At 51.8% G+C, this 17724-nt stretch overlaps 8 protein-coding genes across 8 annotated transcripts; 4 read left to right on the top strand and 4 right to left on the bottom strand.

Moving 5' to 3' along the window:
- Window positions 1–507: 507 nt before the first annotated feature.
- K489DRAFT_317426 (G-protein alpha subunit) lies at window positions 508–1633 on the top strand (the record flags this gene model as incomplete). Its single annotated transcript, XM_033601236.1, has 2 exons — window positions 508–1433; window positions 1498–1633. 2 exons carry the CDS (start codon window positions 508–510, stop codon window positions 1631–1633), a joined length of 1062 nt encoding a protein of 353 aa, XP_033460791.1.
- Window positions 1634–2901: 1268 nt separating this feature from the next.
- K489DRAFT_409560 (uncharacterized protein) lies at window positions 2902–4992 on the top strand (the record flags this gene model as incomplete). The annotated part of the gene is made up of 4 exons (XM_033607598.1): window positions 2902–2971; window positions 3025–3066; window positions 3121–3173; window positions 3226–4992. The coding sequence occupies 4 exons, from the start codon at window positions 2902–2904 to the stop codon at window positions 4990–4992; spliced, it is 1932 nt and encodes a 643-aa protein (XP_033460790.1).
- Window positions 4993–5045: 53 nt separating this feature from the next.
- Window positions 5046–7431, bottom strand: K489DRAFT_379747 (uncharacterized protein). The gene is made up of 5 exons (XM_033604726.1): window positions 7043–7431; window positions 6407–6988; window positions 6009–6191; window positions 5775–5946; window positions 5046–5719 (listed from the first exon to the last, which is right to left on the bottom strand). Exons 1-5 carry the CDS (start codon window positions 7260–7262, stop codon window positions 5290–5292), a joined length of 1587 nt encoding a protein of 528 aa, XP_033460789.1. The 5' UTR covers window positions 7263–7431; the 3' UTR covers window positions 5046–5289.
- A 323-nt stretch (window positions 7432–7754) lies between these two features.
- On the bottom strand, window positions 7755–9445 carry K489DRAFT_317377 (uncharacterized protein; the record flags this gene model as incomplete). The annotated part of the gene is made up of 6 exons (XM_033601233.1): window positions 7755–8390; window positions 8451–8512; window positions 8561–8674; window positions 8724–8984; window positions 9048–9120; window positions 9170–9445. The coding sequence occupies 6 exons, from the start codon at window positions 9443–9445 to the stop codon at window positions 7755–7757; spliced, it is 1422 nt and encodes a 473-aa protein (XP_033460788.1).
- Window positions 9446–9847: 402 nt separating this feature from the next.
- On the bottom strand, window positions 9848–10579 carry K489DRAFT_409557 (uncharacterized protein; the record flags this gene model as incomplete). Its single annotated transcript, XM_033607597.1, has 1 exon — window positions 9848–10579. One exon carries the CDS (start codon window positions 10577–10579, stop codon window positions 9848–9850), a length of 732 nt encoding a protein of 243 aa, XP_033460787.1.
- A 1155-nt stretch (window positions 10580–11734) lies between these two features.
- Window positions 11735–12298, bottom strand: K489DRAFT_388444 (uncharacterized protein; the record flags this gene model as incomplete). Its single annotated transcript, XM_033606417.1, has 1 exon — window positions 11735–12298. The coding sequence occupies one exon, from the start codon at window positions 12296–12298 to the stop codon at window positions 11735–11737; it is 564 nt and encodes a 187-aa protein (XP_033460786.1).
- A 2269-nt stretch (window positions 12299–14567) lies between these two features.
- Window positions 14568–15372, top strand: K489DRAFT_206162 (uncharacterized protein). Its single transcript, XM_033599622.1, has one exon. It carries the CDS (start codon window positions 14666–14668, stop codon window positions 15185–15187), a length of 522 nt encoding a protein of 173 aa, XP_033460785.1. The 5' UTR covers window positions 14568–14665; the 3' UTR covers window positions 15188–15372.
- Window positions 15373–16491: 1119 nt separating this feature from the next.
- K489DRAFT_370067 (60S ribosomal protein L5-B) lies at window positions 16492–17567 on the top strand (the record flags this gene model as incomplete). The annotated part of the gene is made up of 3 exons (XM_033603099.1): window positions 16492–16500; window positions 16596–16627; window positions 16694–17567. The coding sequence occupies 3 exons, from the start codon at window positions 16492–16494 to the stop codon at window positions 17565–17567; spliced, it is 915 nt and encodes a 304-aa protein (XP_033460784.1).
- Window positions 17568–17724: the final 157 nt, after the last annotated feature.

Here is a 17724-nt window from a genome sequence, read left to right as displayed (position 1 = left end):
CTGGGTTCTTGCAGCGCTTTGCGGACAACAATTGCACGTCCATTTCCGTCGTCTACCCTCCACAGGTGAGTCTTTTCTGTGAGCCGTTGCGCCCGAGGACATCATCGAAGTTACGCAGAGGAGTGAACCACGAACTCAGCCCCCGACCATTGGACTCCCGGACTGGCAAATGATAGCAATCGCGAAACACTGCAAGGAAAGGGGACCTTGTGACAAGCCGCCTCCGCTACCATCCGTCTTGCTGCAGCCTACAGCAACACTGCACCGATGGCTCGATTGACTTTTGAAATCGCGCAGTCGGATCACCGCCACAGGAACAATCAACATTGCGCTTCCAACGGCGTCCCTCAACAACGCGCGCTGACACAGTCATTATCTAGGTTTGTCAACCGACAGCGACTCTCCTCCTTCAAACATACGTGATTGCATCACACTCGTATACTGCTTTCCGACGTCGAAAATCCCTATCTACGCCAGCGCGGCGAAACGCGCTTTCCATCTGGAAACATGGGTTGTGGTGCGAGCTCCGAGTCCAAGGAGGGCAAACAGCGGAATGAAGAGATTGAGAGTCAGTTGAAGAAGGACCGAATGAACCAGCGGAATGAGATCAAGATGTTGCTCCTCGGCGCCGGTGAATCTGGCAAGTCAACAATCTTGAAACAAATGAAACTCATTCATGAGGGGAGCTACTCGCGAGACGAGCGCGAAAGCTTCCGCGAAATCATCTTCTCAAATACTGTGCAGTCAATGCGCGTCATTCTAGAGGCAATGGAGTCCCTAGAGCTGCCACTAGATGATCAAAGAGCGGAGTACCATGTTCAAACCATCTTCATGCAACCACCGCAGATCGAGGGCGATGTCCTACCGCCGGAAGTCGGCCAAGCGATCAAAACATTGTGGGCGGACGCTGGCGTGCAATCCGCGTTCCAAAGGAGCCGAGAGTACCAGCTCAACGATAGTGCCAAGTACTATTTCGATTCTATCGACACCATTTCATCACCCACATACATTCCATCGGATGCAGACGTGCTTCGCTCCCGTGTCAAGACATTGGGAATCTCAGAAACAGCCTTTATCATCGGCGACCTGACTTACCGCATGTTTGATGTTGGTGGACAACGATCTGAGCGCAAGAAATGGATTCATTGCTTCGAGAATGTCACCACTATTCTTTTTTTGGTCGCCATTTCAGAGTATGACCAGCTCCTGTTCGAGGATGAAACAGTGAACCGCATGCAAGAAGCACTCACATTGTTCGACTCCATTTGCAACAGCAGGTGGTTCACCAAGACGAGCATCATTCTCTTCTTGAACAAAATCGACCGCTTCAAAGAGAAGCTCCCTGTCTCGCCAATGAAGAACTACTTCCCCGATTACGAAGGCGGTCAGGATTACACGCTAGCCTGCGACTATATCCTCAACCGCTTTGTTTCGTAAGTGCATTTGCTAAATTCTGATGTTAAGTTTCGAGTAGGTCTTTGGCTAATCTTTTTGTAGTCTTAATCAACACCCGACCAAGCAGATCTACACACATTTCACATGCGCAACAGACACCAACCAGATCAAATTTGTCATGGCTGCGGTGAACGACATTATCATTCAGGAGAACCTAAGACTCTGCGGCCTCATTTAATTCTTTGGCTGCGAGTGGCGCTGCTGCCGAATTGCTGAGCTGGAGGGGGATCATCATCTTGCGTCTTACTGCTCGGCGTCAACGATTTATCCGATGCGCATCTGGATATTGTCGAAGATCAAACCACTCGCAACTGAAAGACCTCGCTCTAAGCTTCATCGCTTCGACAAGTTGATGCTGGACATGCCCCCTACAGTCTACGACTCAAGAACCGGCCGAAAATTGAATGACCATGGCGTCCGGGCAGTATGACAGCAAGAATCCATATGCTCATCCAGGGTGCCATCTTTCGCATGCGTCGGAGCACCCTTTGTCCATGTTCCCTCGCATTCTTTTGTTGATGTACATTCCTTTTGTTACTGCACACCATGATTCGCTGGCTCTTCCCATAGCTGTTCAGGCGTGGCTTGCGGCCGTTTAGCTACTTGCACTCTCATGCGCGCACAGGGTGCAAGAAAGACCTCCCAGGCCAAGAGACTTGAGGCTGAGAATAGGGACGAGAATACCACTGGGCCATATTGCAGGAGTGGGGCGTTATTTCATCTCGTCATATTGTATGAGTGCGGTGCTTTTACTACTAGTTTACCTTTCATCTCACGCCTTTTGCGAAGCCTAAATGCATATCTCTCTTCTCGAGATTCTCAAATACTATCGGCTTCCTCATGGTGCGTCTACGGACCCGGCTGTACTCAATCTGAAAGCCTTGTTCTGTCTGTGGCTGGAAGAGACGAAGCAAGCGCACAGTTCGTAAACTTGTCGCGAGATACAATTGACGGTAGATATCTCTAGCGAGAGATACTCTCTAGTCACGGTGCCTCGCCTGTCTTGTGCCAATATGGACTTGATCAAATAGAGAATTATAATTGGTAACTATTATCCACAGTTGATCAGCAGAATTGTCTTCGTGTAGGGAATCTTGATATCAGCTATACACACTTCAGCATCCTGGCGAACGTAATTTATGCATGAACTTCTGGGGGTCCCGCAACACCAGCCCCGTAATTGTGGGTTGTTCTGAAGGAACAATCCCGAGGCTCAATGGCATTTAATTAGTGGGTATGCATGTCCATGATAGGCACTGTCCAGCTAGCATGTTCTGTTATGGTGTCTAATCATTAATAGAACATAACGTGAATCTCGCCACACAACCACACATTTGTCGTGCTACGCTCTTTCACGGCCAACTTCACTCGTCAGGCAACAGCAAGAACGCCCTTGTACACTTACAATCACGTTGGACGTCTGTCGACACAGCAATCGCCGTAGTCATGAGTCGATGGCTTTTTGGACCTGCTCTTCCAGCGAATCCGCTGCGGGCAGTGGATGAGCTCGCCGCAAGTAGGCAGTAGAGGTCACAGTATGCAAGCTGCCAGTTCTAATATATGTTACAGTTGACGAGGTAACAGCACAAGCCGCTTGGGCTATGAATGATGGTATGACTCGTGAATAATCTCAGCCCGTTAACACCACTGAACGATGATCCACAGAAGTCAAGCGTGCAGAAATAGAACTGGCTAAAGGAAACACGGCCTTTCACAAGGTTCGTTGCCAAGTGTGACCAAAGACGAGCACAATGCTGACTTCACCGAAAGCTCGGATTAGGTGCAGCACTTTTCTGGCAAGGTCTTCTTGGCTTCGACAAACAGATTATGTCGAAAGCGACACAAGTCCTACTCGAAGCTGAACAGAGCGCAGACGAGCATTACAACATGGTAGTGCGAGATCCAACAACTGGGCACCAGAGCAAAGTTTATCCTCCGGGATCGGAATACTTGCTCGTGCAAGCGCATGCCCAATTACTTGGTGCCATTCTCGGCATCCTGAAGGAAAGCTGGACAGAAAGTCTCACAGGGTTGAACAAACTGCGGAAAGGCTACGCAAGCTTGGCAATTCTACATGAGGCAGAAAAGAAATACCTCGCAGCAAACCCGCCAGCAGCTAGACCAAACGGAAGTGATGATGTGAACAAGCTGGAAACCGCAGACAAAGGAATTGCTGCAGCCGATGACAGTAAGAGCGTCAAGTCTTTTCGCAGCGTGAGGGGGACTGCAAATCAAAGCCTAGCGATTGCTCAAGGGACTTCGCACATTGATTTCCGAACTGTGACCTCAGATCGTATCGACCTTTTCGTACACGCAGGGATGGCGACGGTCTTCGGGATTGTCAAGATCGCTTTGTCCATTACTCCTCCGGCACTGAAGCAGATGTTGGCGCTATTTTCTTTCCATGGCGATCGTCATGAAGGCCTGCAGCTCCTCTGGGACGGAACTGACTACAAGGAGAACATTTTCGGTGCCATTGCCGCACTGGTGACACTCATGTACAATCATATCGGCGTCGCGGTCACAGACATTATTCCCGAGGGCGCGGTTCCCGAGGCGAGGCTTCAAACAATGCTGCAGGAGCTGCGCAAGCTCTACCCTGACTCTCATCTGTGGTTGACGATGACAGCCAGGGAGGCAGCTATCGAAAGAGATCTCGAACGCGCCGTTGAAATCCTCGAGGTTGAAACAGCTTCGACTTTCACGGCCCTCGAAGGCATGCGCCAACTAGAGCAAGCGCTGAACCTCATGTTTCTACATCGCTTCGAAGAGTGTGCGGCCACATTCCTAAAATGCACCGAGCTCAATCAGTGGAGCCACGCCATATATTTCTTCAACGCTGCAGCCTGCCACATCGAGCTATACCGCGATCTCAAAGCCACGGACGCAGCCCAGGCGCAGATCCACGCAGACAAAGCCGAAGAGATCCTCAACCCAGTACCCGAAATCGCACGGAAGAAATTCATGATGGGCCGACAACTGCCCTTTGACGAATTCATCGCCGTCAAGATCGAGAAATGGCAAGCGCGATCCGCAGCACGAGGCTGCCATCTCGTTGACGCGATTGGTGTCAGTCCGCTCGAGGAAATGACATACTTCTGGACCGGCTACCGTCGCAAGCAACCTCACCAACTGCAGGCCTCACTGGACCGTCTGGAAAAGGACGAGCAGCGTCCAGAGTGGACAGACGAAACGATCGATGAGCGCGCAGCTCAGGCGCTGCTGAAGGCTATCGTGCTCCGCTGCCTGGGCAAATACGACGAGGCCAAAACCATGATCCGGGAGCAGGTACTTTGCCACAAGGCCACGCAAATCAAGGCGTGCGCGCACGCGACAGAGTATCCGACAGCCGTAGGGCACTACGAGTTGGCAGTATGTTTATGGTTTGAGGGAGGCGCGCAAAATGCGCCTTTGCCCGTCTTGCGCGAGGTCCGCGCAGAGATTGAGAAGGCTTCCAAAGAGCGATACCAGCTCGAGGAGCGGATGACTTCCAAGCTTCTGGCTGCACGGACGACCCTGACGAATCTAGGCGCATAACGATACGCGCAAAACGAATCATGATTTGAAGAAAGCGCGGCACATCGAATCGATAGAAAGAGATCGATAGAACTGAAGAGCGAGATGACAAGTATTCACGCAAGAGCGTATGGGTATGGTCATGTCGCAGGCATAACGTGAATCCGTTTCAGGACGTCTAGACGTCGGAGGTATCATTAAACTGGAAACAAAAATCTTCCCAACGCTGGCTGGGAAGCAATAGGAGAAACACGGCGAGGCAGTCGTGCTCGCTACGTGAAGACTGTGCTATGCCAATCACACAAATACTATACACACTCATTTGTGTTTAGCGTTGAGTACACGTGCCAGCCCGCGCAGCGCATCCATTTGATGCACAGGTTTACCCGCCGCGGCGCGCTGTTTTTGCCGGTCTTCGAGTGCGTTTGCCGCATCCGCGAGCGAGTGATCTGCTACCCGTTCTGCCGTTTCCCGGGCGACCTGAAGTGTGTGGACACCATGTGCAAACTGGTCGACGGCAAATTCAAGATCCTTAGAGATCTCTTGTAGTCGACTTTGGATGGTCTTTGTGTCTGTCAGATCAGATGTTTTTGAGGCTTGAAGTTGATCGAAGATGGCGCGCTGCGGACTATCTAGCAGGTCTGCGCGGAGTGGGGAAAGACAGGTCTCGGCTTCGGTCGGTTCCTGATGTGATGAGCCTGCTGATGATTTGACGAGTTCATCCCATTCGAGTCGTTCGCGTTCCAATCTATACGAGTTATTGTCAGTGGTATTCCTTTGATCCCATCACCGGAGGGTCTTACTTCTGCAGCTCCAATGTCAATTCTTCCACTTTAGCGGCATTGGCGAGATTCCGAGGATTGGGCCGCTTGCGAACGGGGAGTTGTGGTGGAGTAGACTCGTCTCTGGAGAACCAATCGCTGAAAAAGCCGTTGGTGACCAGCTCTGAGGAGAGATCTTCCTGTATTGTACGGGCTATTGAAACGTCAGTCTTTTCTATTGATTTCGGGCAAAATTCCAAGTGATAGTTTGCTTACCGATCGCACGTGCCTTCGCCTCTGAACTTTCTGCTGCATTGCTCGATTGTACCGAATCAGAACTCGGCAACAGCGCTCGTGTACCGCACCAGCCTAGTAAGCATCGCATGCGACGCGGCTCTGTGAGATCTGCAGAAATGTGCTTGTAGAATTCAGAAGTTGGCACTTCTGAGTGCGGTAAGGCTGCGAAGAAACAAAATTGTCAGCCGTGGCTTCTGCGAAGATCGTCTATCTACTTCATGCTGAGACCGAGACTTTATGCGCAGGTGCCGCCACAATCTATCACCGATCCTGCCATTTCCCTCAAAAGACCACTCTGAAAAATCTACCCGGACCGCAAAAACAGCAAACTGACCCAAGTCGTCACCGAATGTAAAGGAGAATATGTGCAAACATACCATGACCACGTCCCTCGTCAATCAAACTACTCGCTCTGCGGCCTCGCATGCCTGAGCTACTGCGCCTGTGGTTCTCTGCGCTTGCTTTTCGCATTGCTCGATTTTTTCGAATGATAGGCGTGTCCGCAAAGGGTAACATGATGCGCATAACTTTCTCTTCTTCCACGACTCCGGAACCTTGTGTGCGCTTCTTTTCCACCGTGAGAGGTTGTGCTCCTTCTGCGCTTGGCGATCGCTCTGCATTTGGTTTTCGTCGTCCGCGCTGCTCTTGCTGCGGAGATGGGGCTGCTTCGACATTCTCCATTTCACTCGAGCCTCGTTTGCTTCTTCGTGTGGTTTTCTCAGGCACGTCTCGTTCGGGAGTAGATGGCAATTTCCTTCGCGTCTTCTTTTGGACCTTGGTCGCATTTGCATCTATTGGCGCTGTAATTGGCACGTCGAATTTTTTGGTCTGCGGCGGCGGTGGAAGCATGGCTTGTTGCACAGGCTGCGCCTCTGCGCCTTCTGGTGCATCCGCATCTTTGGGTGCTTTCTTCCGCTTGCCTTTTGTAAAGGCAAATCCATCGGCCTCTTCGTCATACACTATTCCGCGATTAGCGCGCGCATTTCCAGCTGCACTCTCTTTCCAACGATTACCCTTTGTCTTCTTGCTGCCTTTCGCCTTGCTGGTCGCTTTCGGTTGTTTTGTGCTCCCAGCTGCTGCTACTGCGTTTGCGCCAGTGGTCCGTGACTTCTTGCTAGGTGGTTCCTCCTCTCCATTTTCCTCATGCGACAATCGCGCACTGCGTCTCTTTTGTGCGCCGGCGCTGTTCATCCCAATGATCTCAAGCGGCGATCGAGTCAGGACCATGGACATCTCTCGGGTGTGCCGAATGTGGGACGTAATGGGACGGTAGCGATCTCGTGGAATTCGTTTGGGCTCTTCCAGGACATTCGACGCGCTCCAGTGGCGGAATGAGCAGAATGGCGCGTCGACAATCCGTCTGACGCGTGGTAATGATGATTGCGATGTGGTCGTGAAACGGTGGTGCGTGCGGGATAAGATGTTGGCTTTGGGAACACCATTGTTTACAGCGGTCGCGGGCGCCATTCGGCAACGCCCGCATAAACTCAAGACGCTGTCACGTGCTATAGCTAACGAACACCGACACCCCCACACATCACTGTTTCCAATGGCTGCAATGTGCTGTTGTGATGAACCGATTTGGCTGTGACATATCATTATGGACAGAAGCAATCAAATTTCCCACTCTATATCGCGCAAAGCTATAAGACTTACATTCTATAAAGCCATCGTCGACATATTGCCCACAGATCTATAAACCTCACGTGTGCCTTACTTCATTGGTTAACAACTGCGAACCCCGAGCACGCAGATCCGACCTCCGACTTCGTTGATACAGCCGTTCCATCCAAATATGAACGTCAGACGACAGAAAGTGATACGGTCCGAAAGTAGCTCCATCTGGTCAGAGTCCAGTCGCAAAAGGCTTTCCACGTCCCTGCCGAGCAGCTCGTGCCAAGCTTGATCAGAAAGTAGCAATTTGCCCGAGGAGATTACGCCCGTCTCATCGATGGCATAGCCGACAATCTTTGGGTTCAGGCGAAGTTGCAGGGTACGCTGGCACTTCTTGCACTGGACTGTCTGCTGGTTGGCATATATTGGCTCAGAGCAGCATTCGCCGGACAGTAGCATTTGGGCTTTCCAACAATGTACCAGCTTCATTTCCATGATGATCAAGCTGAGAAAACCATGAAAATTGTCGAGAGGCGCGGCTCGGGCGCATTCGTCAAGATCAGCAAGGGTGTAGAAACATCGGATACGACCATGCAAGATAGCTTTCAGGTTGAAGGAGTCTTCTGGAAATGCTGGATTGATCGCATCTCGGCTTTTTTGCCGCGTCGACCATTTCCGCAGCCACTCGGCGTCTGGTATCGAGGGGTCAACATCGACGATTGTGGTGCTATTTAGGCTCAGGTAAGTCTGGTAGTGATCAGTATCGACCATTCTCCGCCTTCGTAGTCATTGAGATGTGCTACTGACACCTCTGCGACTCTTTGAGCCGGGTGCCGTAAGCAACAGCGTGGTCGCGTCAGGCGTCCATCCTTGCCTGGTGAGAGTAGACTCGACATTGTTGGTCGGCCGAAAAGAACGAGCCGGGAAAGGGGATGAGGCAGCAGACCCCCATAGACCAACTGTGGCCTCGCCTGTGTCATCGTACACTTTCAAAGATGCTGTCTCACACGTAGTGTTGTCCTTGCGTGTAACTATACATATTCAGCACAACACAAGCAGATTCCAGAGGAGAGCAAATACTTGTCTTCTTGTCTCCAATGCTTTTCACCATAACCAAAATTTTCGGCTTCGCCAACTCGTGGCCGCCCTCGATGAAGCTACGCAGTGTCATGAGGCCATCCAATTGCTCGCCGACTTGATATCCGAGTGGAGAGGTGTACATCTGTGCATTGTCGCTATTTTCATGAATCATGATGCTGCAATTACGATCACGCTCAGGGAATAGAGAAGTGAAGAGAGGTGTTTGAGGACTCGAGAGTGTTCCACTTTCACTGTGGCTTACTTTCCAAAGATCAGAATCTTGAGAGCATGCGATAGATGTATTTCAGGTATGACAAAGCTTACTATGACAGGTCCAGATGGAAACGAGTGGGCCCAAACGCAAATTTGGCTTGCATGTAGCATACCACACTCGAACCTGCGTTGAGCTGTTAGCCGCATGTCCGTGAACTGTGGATGTCACGGACCGTGATGGTATTGTCGCGATCTTTGACACAAAGTTTGCAGCATCCTTTCGCTGCACGAGGTGACTTGGGCGTCTGCTGTACATCAAACATGTTGGCCACTCGACCCATGAATGTGACAGCTTGCGGTCCAGGCACGAGATCACTGATCTCACAGCTGGTGTACTCCATTGACGGGTGCCATGACTCGGCGTGTTTAGGATCTTGAATTTTCCAAATCTCTCCTCCTATAAAGCCATCACCAACAACCACCGCACCCAACGCGCTTGACGCGCCCATTGTAGGATCCTGCAACGATGTGTTTGGCGGTGGAAGAACGTATGGCAAGCTGGCCGTATCGACCTTGTTGTTCGACAACTCTGTCATCGCGCCCAGTTTATCAGGTTATTTCTGTTGGTCGCTCTTTCTGCTGTGTCGACGTGCGAAACAGAGTTATAGAAGAAGTCACAATCTGTCAACACACGCGTGGCTTCCGAGCTTGTGTAACCGCGCGGATCATTCTCGCGAGGTGCGTCATAATCGCAAATCGTTCATGAACCACCTTAGTACACACACTCCATGCATATTATCAGGCAAGTAAGCTGCATATCTTCTGAGCAGTTTCATCTTTGTGCACGCGGCCAAGATGAGCATCGTACTGACTCAATCTTTCCCACCAACGACAGGGGTTATAGCCATAGTTCACGGATGGCTACGCCATGCATTGACAACCTTCGCGCGATCCTCAAGCGCCTGTCGCAGCCACGCTTGCCTAACACTCTGGGCTCCAGCATGATCAAGCATGTCCGTATCCTCCTCTGCTGATCCAGCCGCTGCGAGACAAGCAGATTGCGCACCGTCTACAACCTTCTCCCATAGGTCGAGGTCGAACTCACCTGAGGATTGTTCGAGTAGCTGTTCTCCGTCCTGGTTGAATGCCAGGGCATGGATGCTCTTGCAGTCTAGAAGGTCCTTCTCTTGCGGGGAGTAAACAACTTCTCCATTGTTGCGCAAGATGGCCAGCACCGCGCTCATGGTCGTTGCCAGAGGGAGGCCGCTGTCGATCAGAGCTATAAAGGCTGAGTTCACGAGTGTCGGGATGATGGCGATGTCTGCAACAGTCTGTCTTGCTTTGACTTGTGGTTCTTTGGCAATTTGCAACGTGATCTGTACAAGTGTTCGGGGATGAAGGTGCACGAGAAGTACGTTCTTGATCACCGCATGCACAATTTCCTCCAGCCATCTCTCTCGAGGACCTCCGACGCCAGCAGCTGGGCGGAGGTTCAACTCAATGGCAGCTTCGTCTGGAATTTCATCACGACGTTGGACCTCTACCGGTCCATTGATACCAGCGATCACGGTGTATAGACCATCGGTGAAGACGGCAGATCCGTCAGCTCGTCGAAGTGGATGAAGAGCCACTGAGATTCCCATGTTGTTGAATTTTCCGTGAATAGGTAGGCAGAATGTGCTTGCTTTGTCGTAGGCGGATCTCGCAGTCACAAATTTCCACGGCGGAATTACAGCGCATGACGAGAGCGCTCAGCGCAGATCTACGGTAGCTCGCGTAAAAGTGCTGATGGTGTACAGTAGACTCGGATAGGCGGGCACGCTCCCATTTTCTTAGGTAATCGGGAATCCTTGGGTCGGGCTAAGTTAATCCATGAACGATTGTTCAGCATGTGGCAGTCCCACGGAAACCCTGCATGTGAATTTCCTGGGAGATGCTCCAACTTGGATGCAGAAGATCGGGAACTGCCAGGTGAGCAGTGACGAAATAGCGATCTTCTCTTCTGCGATTATCCGACAGCGAAGCAATGCTGTCAACATCGCCTTTATTGAACAATCAAAGCACATGGACCACGGATCAGTCGTGGTTGGTCAAGGACTCCACCGGACATTCTCTGGGCATCGTAGTGCTTTAGGGTCGGCGGGTCGGAAGAAAGCCCGAGCTGCGTGATCCGTTCTACTCAGTCCGCCACCTGTGTACTTACGTACCGTCTGATCCTGAAGACACTGCGGAAAGTATTGTGGATGGTACGGCGTACACGTAGACAGGCAGCACACCACATTACACAGGTTACTTGGACCAGTACCGAGCGGGTGTGGTGGCAATTCACCAACAGTCAAAATCATGCCGTGATACAGAACTATGATGGACACATGTTGTGAACGACAAGGTGGGTTTCGCGCGATGCCGCAGGTCAAGTCCAACAGCCTTCCATTTGAGTATCCCAAGAGTGTGGGAGATTCTACTCCATATCTACAGCCGGACATAATTGTAGCTTGTTTCGTGAGCGTGAAGCGCGTTCAAACAGCAGGTACCTCCATCCCATGATACATGTCCGTGACAAAGACATTCATTCTCGATCATTTCGGTCTGTTTTCGCCGTGCAGCCGTGACATACTGTAATTCAAAATAAACAAGCAAACCAAACTCCTGTTAATTGCGTGGCAATTGATGCGAATACCTCACGCTCAAAGTTCGGGCTGACAATCAAAACATCACACTGGGCGTCTCGCTTAATCCTCGCCGTGGAGGAAAGCCATCTTGACAAGTCCGGATCGGGAACTCGCATTGACGACGGCTCATTTGTGGTGCGGCGATCGCTTCTGCGACCTTCGCGCTTCCTGTTCGATCATGTTCTGCACCAGATCCGCGGAGAGCTCGAAATTGTTCGCAGCGTAGCGCGCACCAGCGACCAGGTACCCGTCCTCCTGCTCCAACTCCAGCGGTGTGACAGGTCCAGGACTTCCCACCGGTGCCAGGCGCGGACTGGTAGGCTTGGCTGCGTGACCTGGTGACGATGGGCGAAGTGTTGATGCCATAAGTTCCCGCTGAGAGAAATATAGTTGCTTTTTGAGATCATTGCGGTGACTGTAAGCGCGTGGTGAAATTGGAGGAAGCGGCAATGATGAGCCATCCAGTGCGGTCTGCATGTTGCTGTGTGCGGACGGAAAGTTTGCTGGATGAAATCGAGGCAGCGGCGGTAATTTTAACGAGCTTGTAGGCGGCCGTCGCTGCGATGCTGGCCGTGATTGTGCGCTTCTGGGTGATGGATGACCATGGCCTTCGAGATGTGAGGCGCCCTTGTAGCCCGGCGAAAGAGGCGACGATGGCCGCAAGGCTGGCGAGCCTCGAGGTGAGGGCATTGTCCGCGGATAATGCGAAAGCTTTGGCGGCGGCGGTCCCCAGGCCGACGTTGTAATGTTAGATGAGAATGCAGCACAGGAAGTGGGAATCAAATTATCAGAAGAAGATGGATGATCCCATGAGGGAACGCGGGCTCGCGGACCGCTGTGCCGACCTTGGAGGACTTGCATTAGGTCAGTAAGTTGAGGTCGTGCAACAAGCGACGACAACCAGAGGCAGTGAGAATGTTGCAAACGATCACCGGTGGGGCGAGCGTTTCGGCTTGAGCACGCGGCGCAGAAGTGTGAGAGGTATTCGGAGGTAGTGTGGATTGGCAAAGTTTTGATCAAGTAATGATCGCCTGCAGTGCTGATGAAGGATGGCAGCGTTGAGGTGGTTGATCAAAGCGCCAATTAATGGAGCGCGGAATTATGTTTCAGGCAGACCCCGAAATGGTGGTTGTTCTGGCCCGTAATATGATGAATATGAGCGAGACGAAAGAATAGATGATCGCCACCGCACAGGTGGGTGAGGACGCCGGTTGATGTCAGGATACCGCCCGAAATATGCAAAAGGCAGCGAAACGACCCTCCGAGGAAAGACAGAAAAGTGGAGCTGCCGGTGGTCGAAAACTCCACGAGGAAACGGACCCTTGGACGCTGACGGACGAAGGCACGGAAGGAAGCGCGCGGCTGCTTTGTGTGATTGAGTATCCAGGGACAGCCCTGAGGTACTGTAGACTTTGGTGAGAGTGGTAGACTGTATACTACCACACACCTGCACACAACAAACAGGCGTCCAGTTCAGCAAGGGCCAGGCAAGCCGCAAGCACTGTATGGAAACAGTTGTCGCGATTCGCGGGCCGATGTGAGAGCCCAATGGTCCGAGCCAGGAGTTGACGAGCCGGGTTGGTTGAGTTGGTATCTGCGACGATGACGAATTGATGACCAACAGTTATTGTCTGTTCCAGGAGAAGGCACTCTGCAGAGGGATGCGATGGGAGTAATGGAGACAAGGGATCGCGAGATAATGATAAACAATGGTGCTGTGCGTTCACGATTCCGCAGCTTCGATGATATGCGCAGTCTGGTCCTGTTGATCTGTATGTATGTACGGTATCGCATCCTACCACAGAGAGCAGGACGACATGCGCTATATGAATTCAAAGTTCACGATGGCTGTCCACGATGATGATCCTTCGAAACTTCGTGGTCGAAGACAATGACGACAGTTTGCTTAAGAAAGCGTTTAGTGAACGGCACGTTAGCCTGCCGGACCCGCACCGCACGCAGCCTGCCAGCCCTGACATTTCCATGTGTCTTGCTTTATCCCATCTCTCCTCTCGGGCTCCCAGTGAAGAGATGACGATGATGATGATGACCTTACCGCCGCCATTGCCTTTATGCAACCACGAAGCCACCCGCCCTGTCAATTTTCACATTCCTTCAGAATCCAGCTGTCACTCGTGCCCATTTGTTTCTCGGGAGTTCCACGGCAGTCATGTCCAACCCAGGGCTCAACCATATTGTTGATAAGTCTTTGGCCTTGTGAGACAAAAAGGCTGAAATGATTGAAATCCCCTAGAAACCCGAGGAACATCCACCGTGTCTTGCACGTACCATCGCCAAGATTGATGCGTCCTTGGTGCCGCCAGAGTGTGCGAATTTATCGGCATACTCTAGAGTATAATCTCTTGTGCACAGTGCATACCATGTTGTGCATGGCTGCATAGGGATATGGAGCCTCTTGCATTACCCAAGCATCGCCAACGGCACCTGTCAATTTCGCGTGAAGATAAGGATTCGCTAGACAACGGCTCTCTATCGTGCCTATCAGATCATAAATCACGACGTACATAGATGGCACGGACCGGCGTGGCAACTCGGACGAGTTGCATTCACTTGGCACGGAATGCTTTGAAGATCGACACGCTGCAATTAAATGAAGGGATTTGTGCGCTCATCCCTTTCAGCGTATGGACCGGCGAGTTCTTGGAACCAGAGAGGCAGACTGGGTAGTGATGTACATCACCTTGCAATGACCGAGTGTCGTGCTGTTGTCTGCTGCAGCGCCTTAGGACTTTCCGGGCCTAGTCAGAGGGACAATCGCCGATTGCTCTTGCTCTTCGGCCAACGTCTGTGCGCACACGAATGCGCGTGCCCACCGCTCCGAAACTTCCCGTGCTGATTTGCCGGCATATATGGAAGTTTGCAGGCTTTGGATCGGAGACTCCCGGACCTATGAGCGGGCTCGCCAGGTGACAGCCAGTCCCAATCTTTTCCCTCACGTTTTCCTCTGCAGATGGTGGCTTGCATACCGCAAACAGTCACGAGGCATTGTTTCTGTTTGGTTCCAATGGGAGATCGCAATCTTTGAGATCAATTCTGATGGCTGTTGAAGTAAACTGTGATCTGTTGAGGAGACACCGCCATTTCACCCATCCCTCTTGGTACCCCGATCACAAAGATTCTGAAACAGCAACAGTCGAGCTGAACGTGAGGGAAAACCATCAAAATGCTACAACGCCATCAGGGCAGAGCAACCAGATGCCAGCACTAGATGAGAGGCTGAACTTTGGAGAGGACGAAAAGTCGCGCGATCGTCGGTGGCCCACCTGTTTCGCCTTCACCACATGCAACCTGAGGAATTCCAGCTGGCAACCTCACCCGAAGATCAGCCCCCGATCACAGGCCGTTTGTGTCGAACGTCCCAGTTTCGGCTTACTTGGCAGTACGAGGATAAGACTAGGCCTTGAACCATCACCACCCATCCACAGGCGAAATACATGTGCAAATGCACAGCGCGATGTGGATGAAAACATCGCCTCCAAATGCATGTGTGCCGAAGACGTAAACGAATCTGCTCGACTGTATTCCGTGAGGCGCTCGTGTTTTGGGCAAAGCCGCTGAAGTCTCTCGAGGAGTGCACACACTGATAGGACTGATGCCAATCTTACGAGATTGGACACTCGCAGATCAGACATGCACGCTGACGCTTATGGGTACATCATCATAGCACACGATACAAGATGTTGTTCTTGATGCCAGTTTGGCGGGTCACTTCTTCCTGTCTACCCTGTGAATTCGATGGCATAGACTCAGGACCTGCTTTCGGCGTTTCATCGTTACAAGGTATTCTGTCCAAATATGCATGTTACGTGCTAGCGATCGCTCAGGGGATGGACACTGCTGTTCTGTTTTCAACCAGATCTGACCAGAAGACATGCAACCGGAGCTTTTCTAGGTTGGCAGATGACTGGTCGACAGAGGCACATGTTGTCACACGTCTCCAAGATCTGTGTAGCAAGGAGGAACTCTGGACGTTGCCCTGCATCGCACTTGGCTGGCGCTATAGTGCAGTGCGAAGTTACAGTTGTTGGCTCGGAGTTTCGCGCCGGTGTGGTTGCGGAGTTTGAACTGATGGCCGTTCAGGCTAGGCATGCCTGGTTCGAAGAACTGGCGAATCGAAAAAAGGCAGCGAAGTTCGGGATTGAGACATTTATCGTTATCAACTTGGTGTCGCTCTTGGGACATGAGCAGTGAACCCCACCAAGCCGTGCTAATAACGATCATCGCAGTTGAGGGAGTCGATTAGATGATGGCGTGCCCGCATGTGCAATCTTGGTTGACCAAGGCCTATCATTATTCTCATAGGACTGATCATGCTAATTACCCTAAAGGTGGGAATATTTTCTTGTTGTCACCCTCGAAACCTGCGTGGAAACAAAGTCTCGAGAGCGTATGAGTGCTGTACGATCTCGAGGGTCTGCTTTATCGCAGAATGTCAGGCCTCTGCGGATATACTGCACAGTTGTTGGAACGCGAGTTATGTTCGGACGCAGTCGCAGAGACTTGAGCTGATCCTACTCATTCTACCCAAGGCAGTCGATACATATCATCGACATATACAAGCTCTCATACTCCAGCTGTGAATTGTGATGAAGACTGAACGGGACCTAGTATGCACGTTCATAACGGAGACCTCCAGCTCCTGATGCGACGACGTCACGTGGACGTCTACAGCACAAGTAAGGACGAGGGCTTATCACGTGATATGGGCGCCCACCTGTCGCACGACTTAAACGCCAAGATTCTTATTGCTTAGTGCGTCGCAACGCACATCGAGTGATATCAGTAGTGCAGGCTTCAAAGGCATCACTTTGAGAGACACGCACACCCTACAAATTATTGTCTGGCACCACGACACCGTCAAAATGCCTTTCGTAAGTTGGACCACCATGTTGGAAGGATGAGAGTCTCCGCAAGTTGCTTCGGAGATGGTCTGAAGCGTCAATTGCTGACTCGTGGATGAATGTAGACCAAGTTGGTCAAGAACAGTGCGTACTACAGGTAGGTCGCATTGATGAAAACACACAAAATCACAAAATTGACCGAGCTCATCTAACATAATCATAGCCGTTACCAGGTCAAGTACAAGCGCCGTCGTTCTGGTAAGACCGACTACTACGCCCGCAAGCGTCTCATCACCCAGGCCAAGAACAAGTACAACGCCCCCAAGTACCGATTGGTCATCCGCTTCACCAACCGCGACATCATCGCTCAGATCGTCACCTCCGAGATTAATGGCGACAAGGTCTTCTGCGCCGCCTACGGCCACGAACTGAAGCGCTACGGTGTCACCCACGGTCTCACCAACTGGGCTGCCGCATACTGTGTCGGTCTCCTGCTCGCGCGCCGCACTCTCAGCAAGCTCAAGCTCGACGAGGCCTTCACCGGTGTCGAGGAGGCTGATGGAGAGTACAAGATCACCGAGGAGGAGGAGGTCGATGGCGAGTCCCGCCGCCCGTTCAAGGCATACCTCGACGTTGGTCTTACCCGCACCTCTACCGGTGCTCGTGTCTTCGGCGCCATGAAGGGTGCGTCCGACGGTGGTCTTCACATCCCTCACTCCGAGAAGCGTTTCCCCGGTTACGACATTGAGAGCAAGGAGCTCGATGCCGAGACCCTCCGCAAGTACATTTTCGCTGGCCACGTCGCCGAATACATGGAGACCCTCGCCGATGACGACGAAGAGCGATACAAGTCGCAATTCCAGGGATACATCGACGATGAGATCGAGGCCGACGGTCTTGAGGAGCTCTACACCGATGCACACAAACAGATCCGCGAGGACCCATGGTTGAAGGCCGACGACGAAGATGAGGGTGAGAAGAAGACCAAGGAGGAGTGGAAGGCCGAGAGCAAGAAATACCGATCGCAAAAGAGCACTCTCGAGGAGCGTCGGGAACGTGTTGCCAAGAAGATCCAGGCCATTGTTGCGGAGAAATAGATGTGTGCAGGTTCTGGCGGCAAACACTTCAACCCTTTCTAATTTGTTTTGTTCTTCTTGCTCGCTTCAGCACCACGGAGTTGATCATGAGGCATGGTGGAGTACTAGGAAAGGAAGGCGCAATATAGCGGGTCACGATGAGAAAATGAAAAAGTTC

The sequence above is a fragment of the Dissoconium aciculare genome (genome assembly GCF_010015565.1).
Source record: "Dissoconium aciculare CBS 342.82 unplaced genomic scaffold K489scaffold_5, whole genome shotgun sequence".
NCBI lineage: Eukaryota > Fungi > Ascomycota > Dothideomycetes > Mycosphaerellales > Dissoconiaceae > Dissoconium > Dissoconium aciculare.
The sequence above is the reverse complement of the archived record's forward strand: the minus strand, read 5'-3'. Positions and strand labels throughout refer to the sequence as shown.

What these genes read in the sequence shown, in the direction of transcription:
- K489DRAFT_379747 (XM_033604726.1), bottom strand. Translation starts at nt 7,262, where the DNA reads ATGTCCATGGTCCTGACTCGATCGCCGCTTGAGATCATTGGGATGAAC. An exon ending in AGGCAGCAAGAAGACAAAGG is followed by an intron (nt 6,989 to 7,042) that starts GTAATCGTTGGA and finishes ATCGCGGAATAG; the next exon opens with TGTATGACGAAGAGGCCGAT. An exon ending in TTGACATTGGAGCTGCAGAA is followed by an intron (nt 5,720 to 5,774) that starts GTAAGACCCTCC and finishes TAACTCGTATAG; the next exon opens with ATTGGAACGCGAACGACTCG.
- K489DRAFT_206162 (XM_033599622.1), top strand. Translation starts at nt 14,666, where the DNA reads ATGGCTGTTGAAGTAAACTGTGATCTGTTGAGGAGACACCGCCATTTC.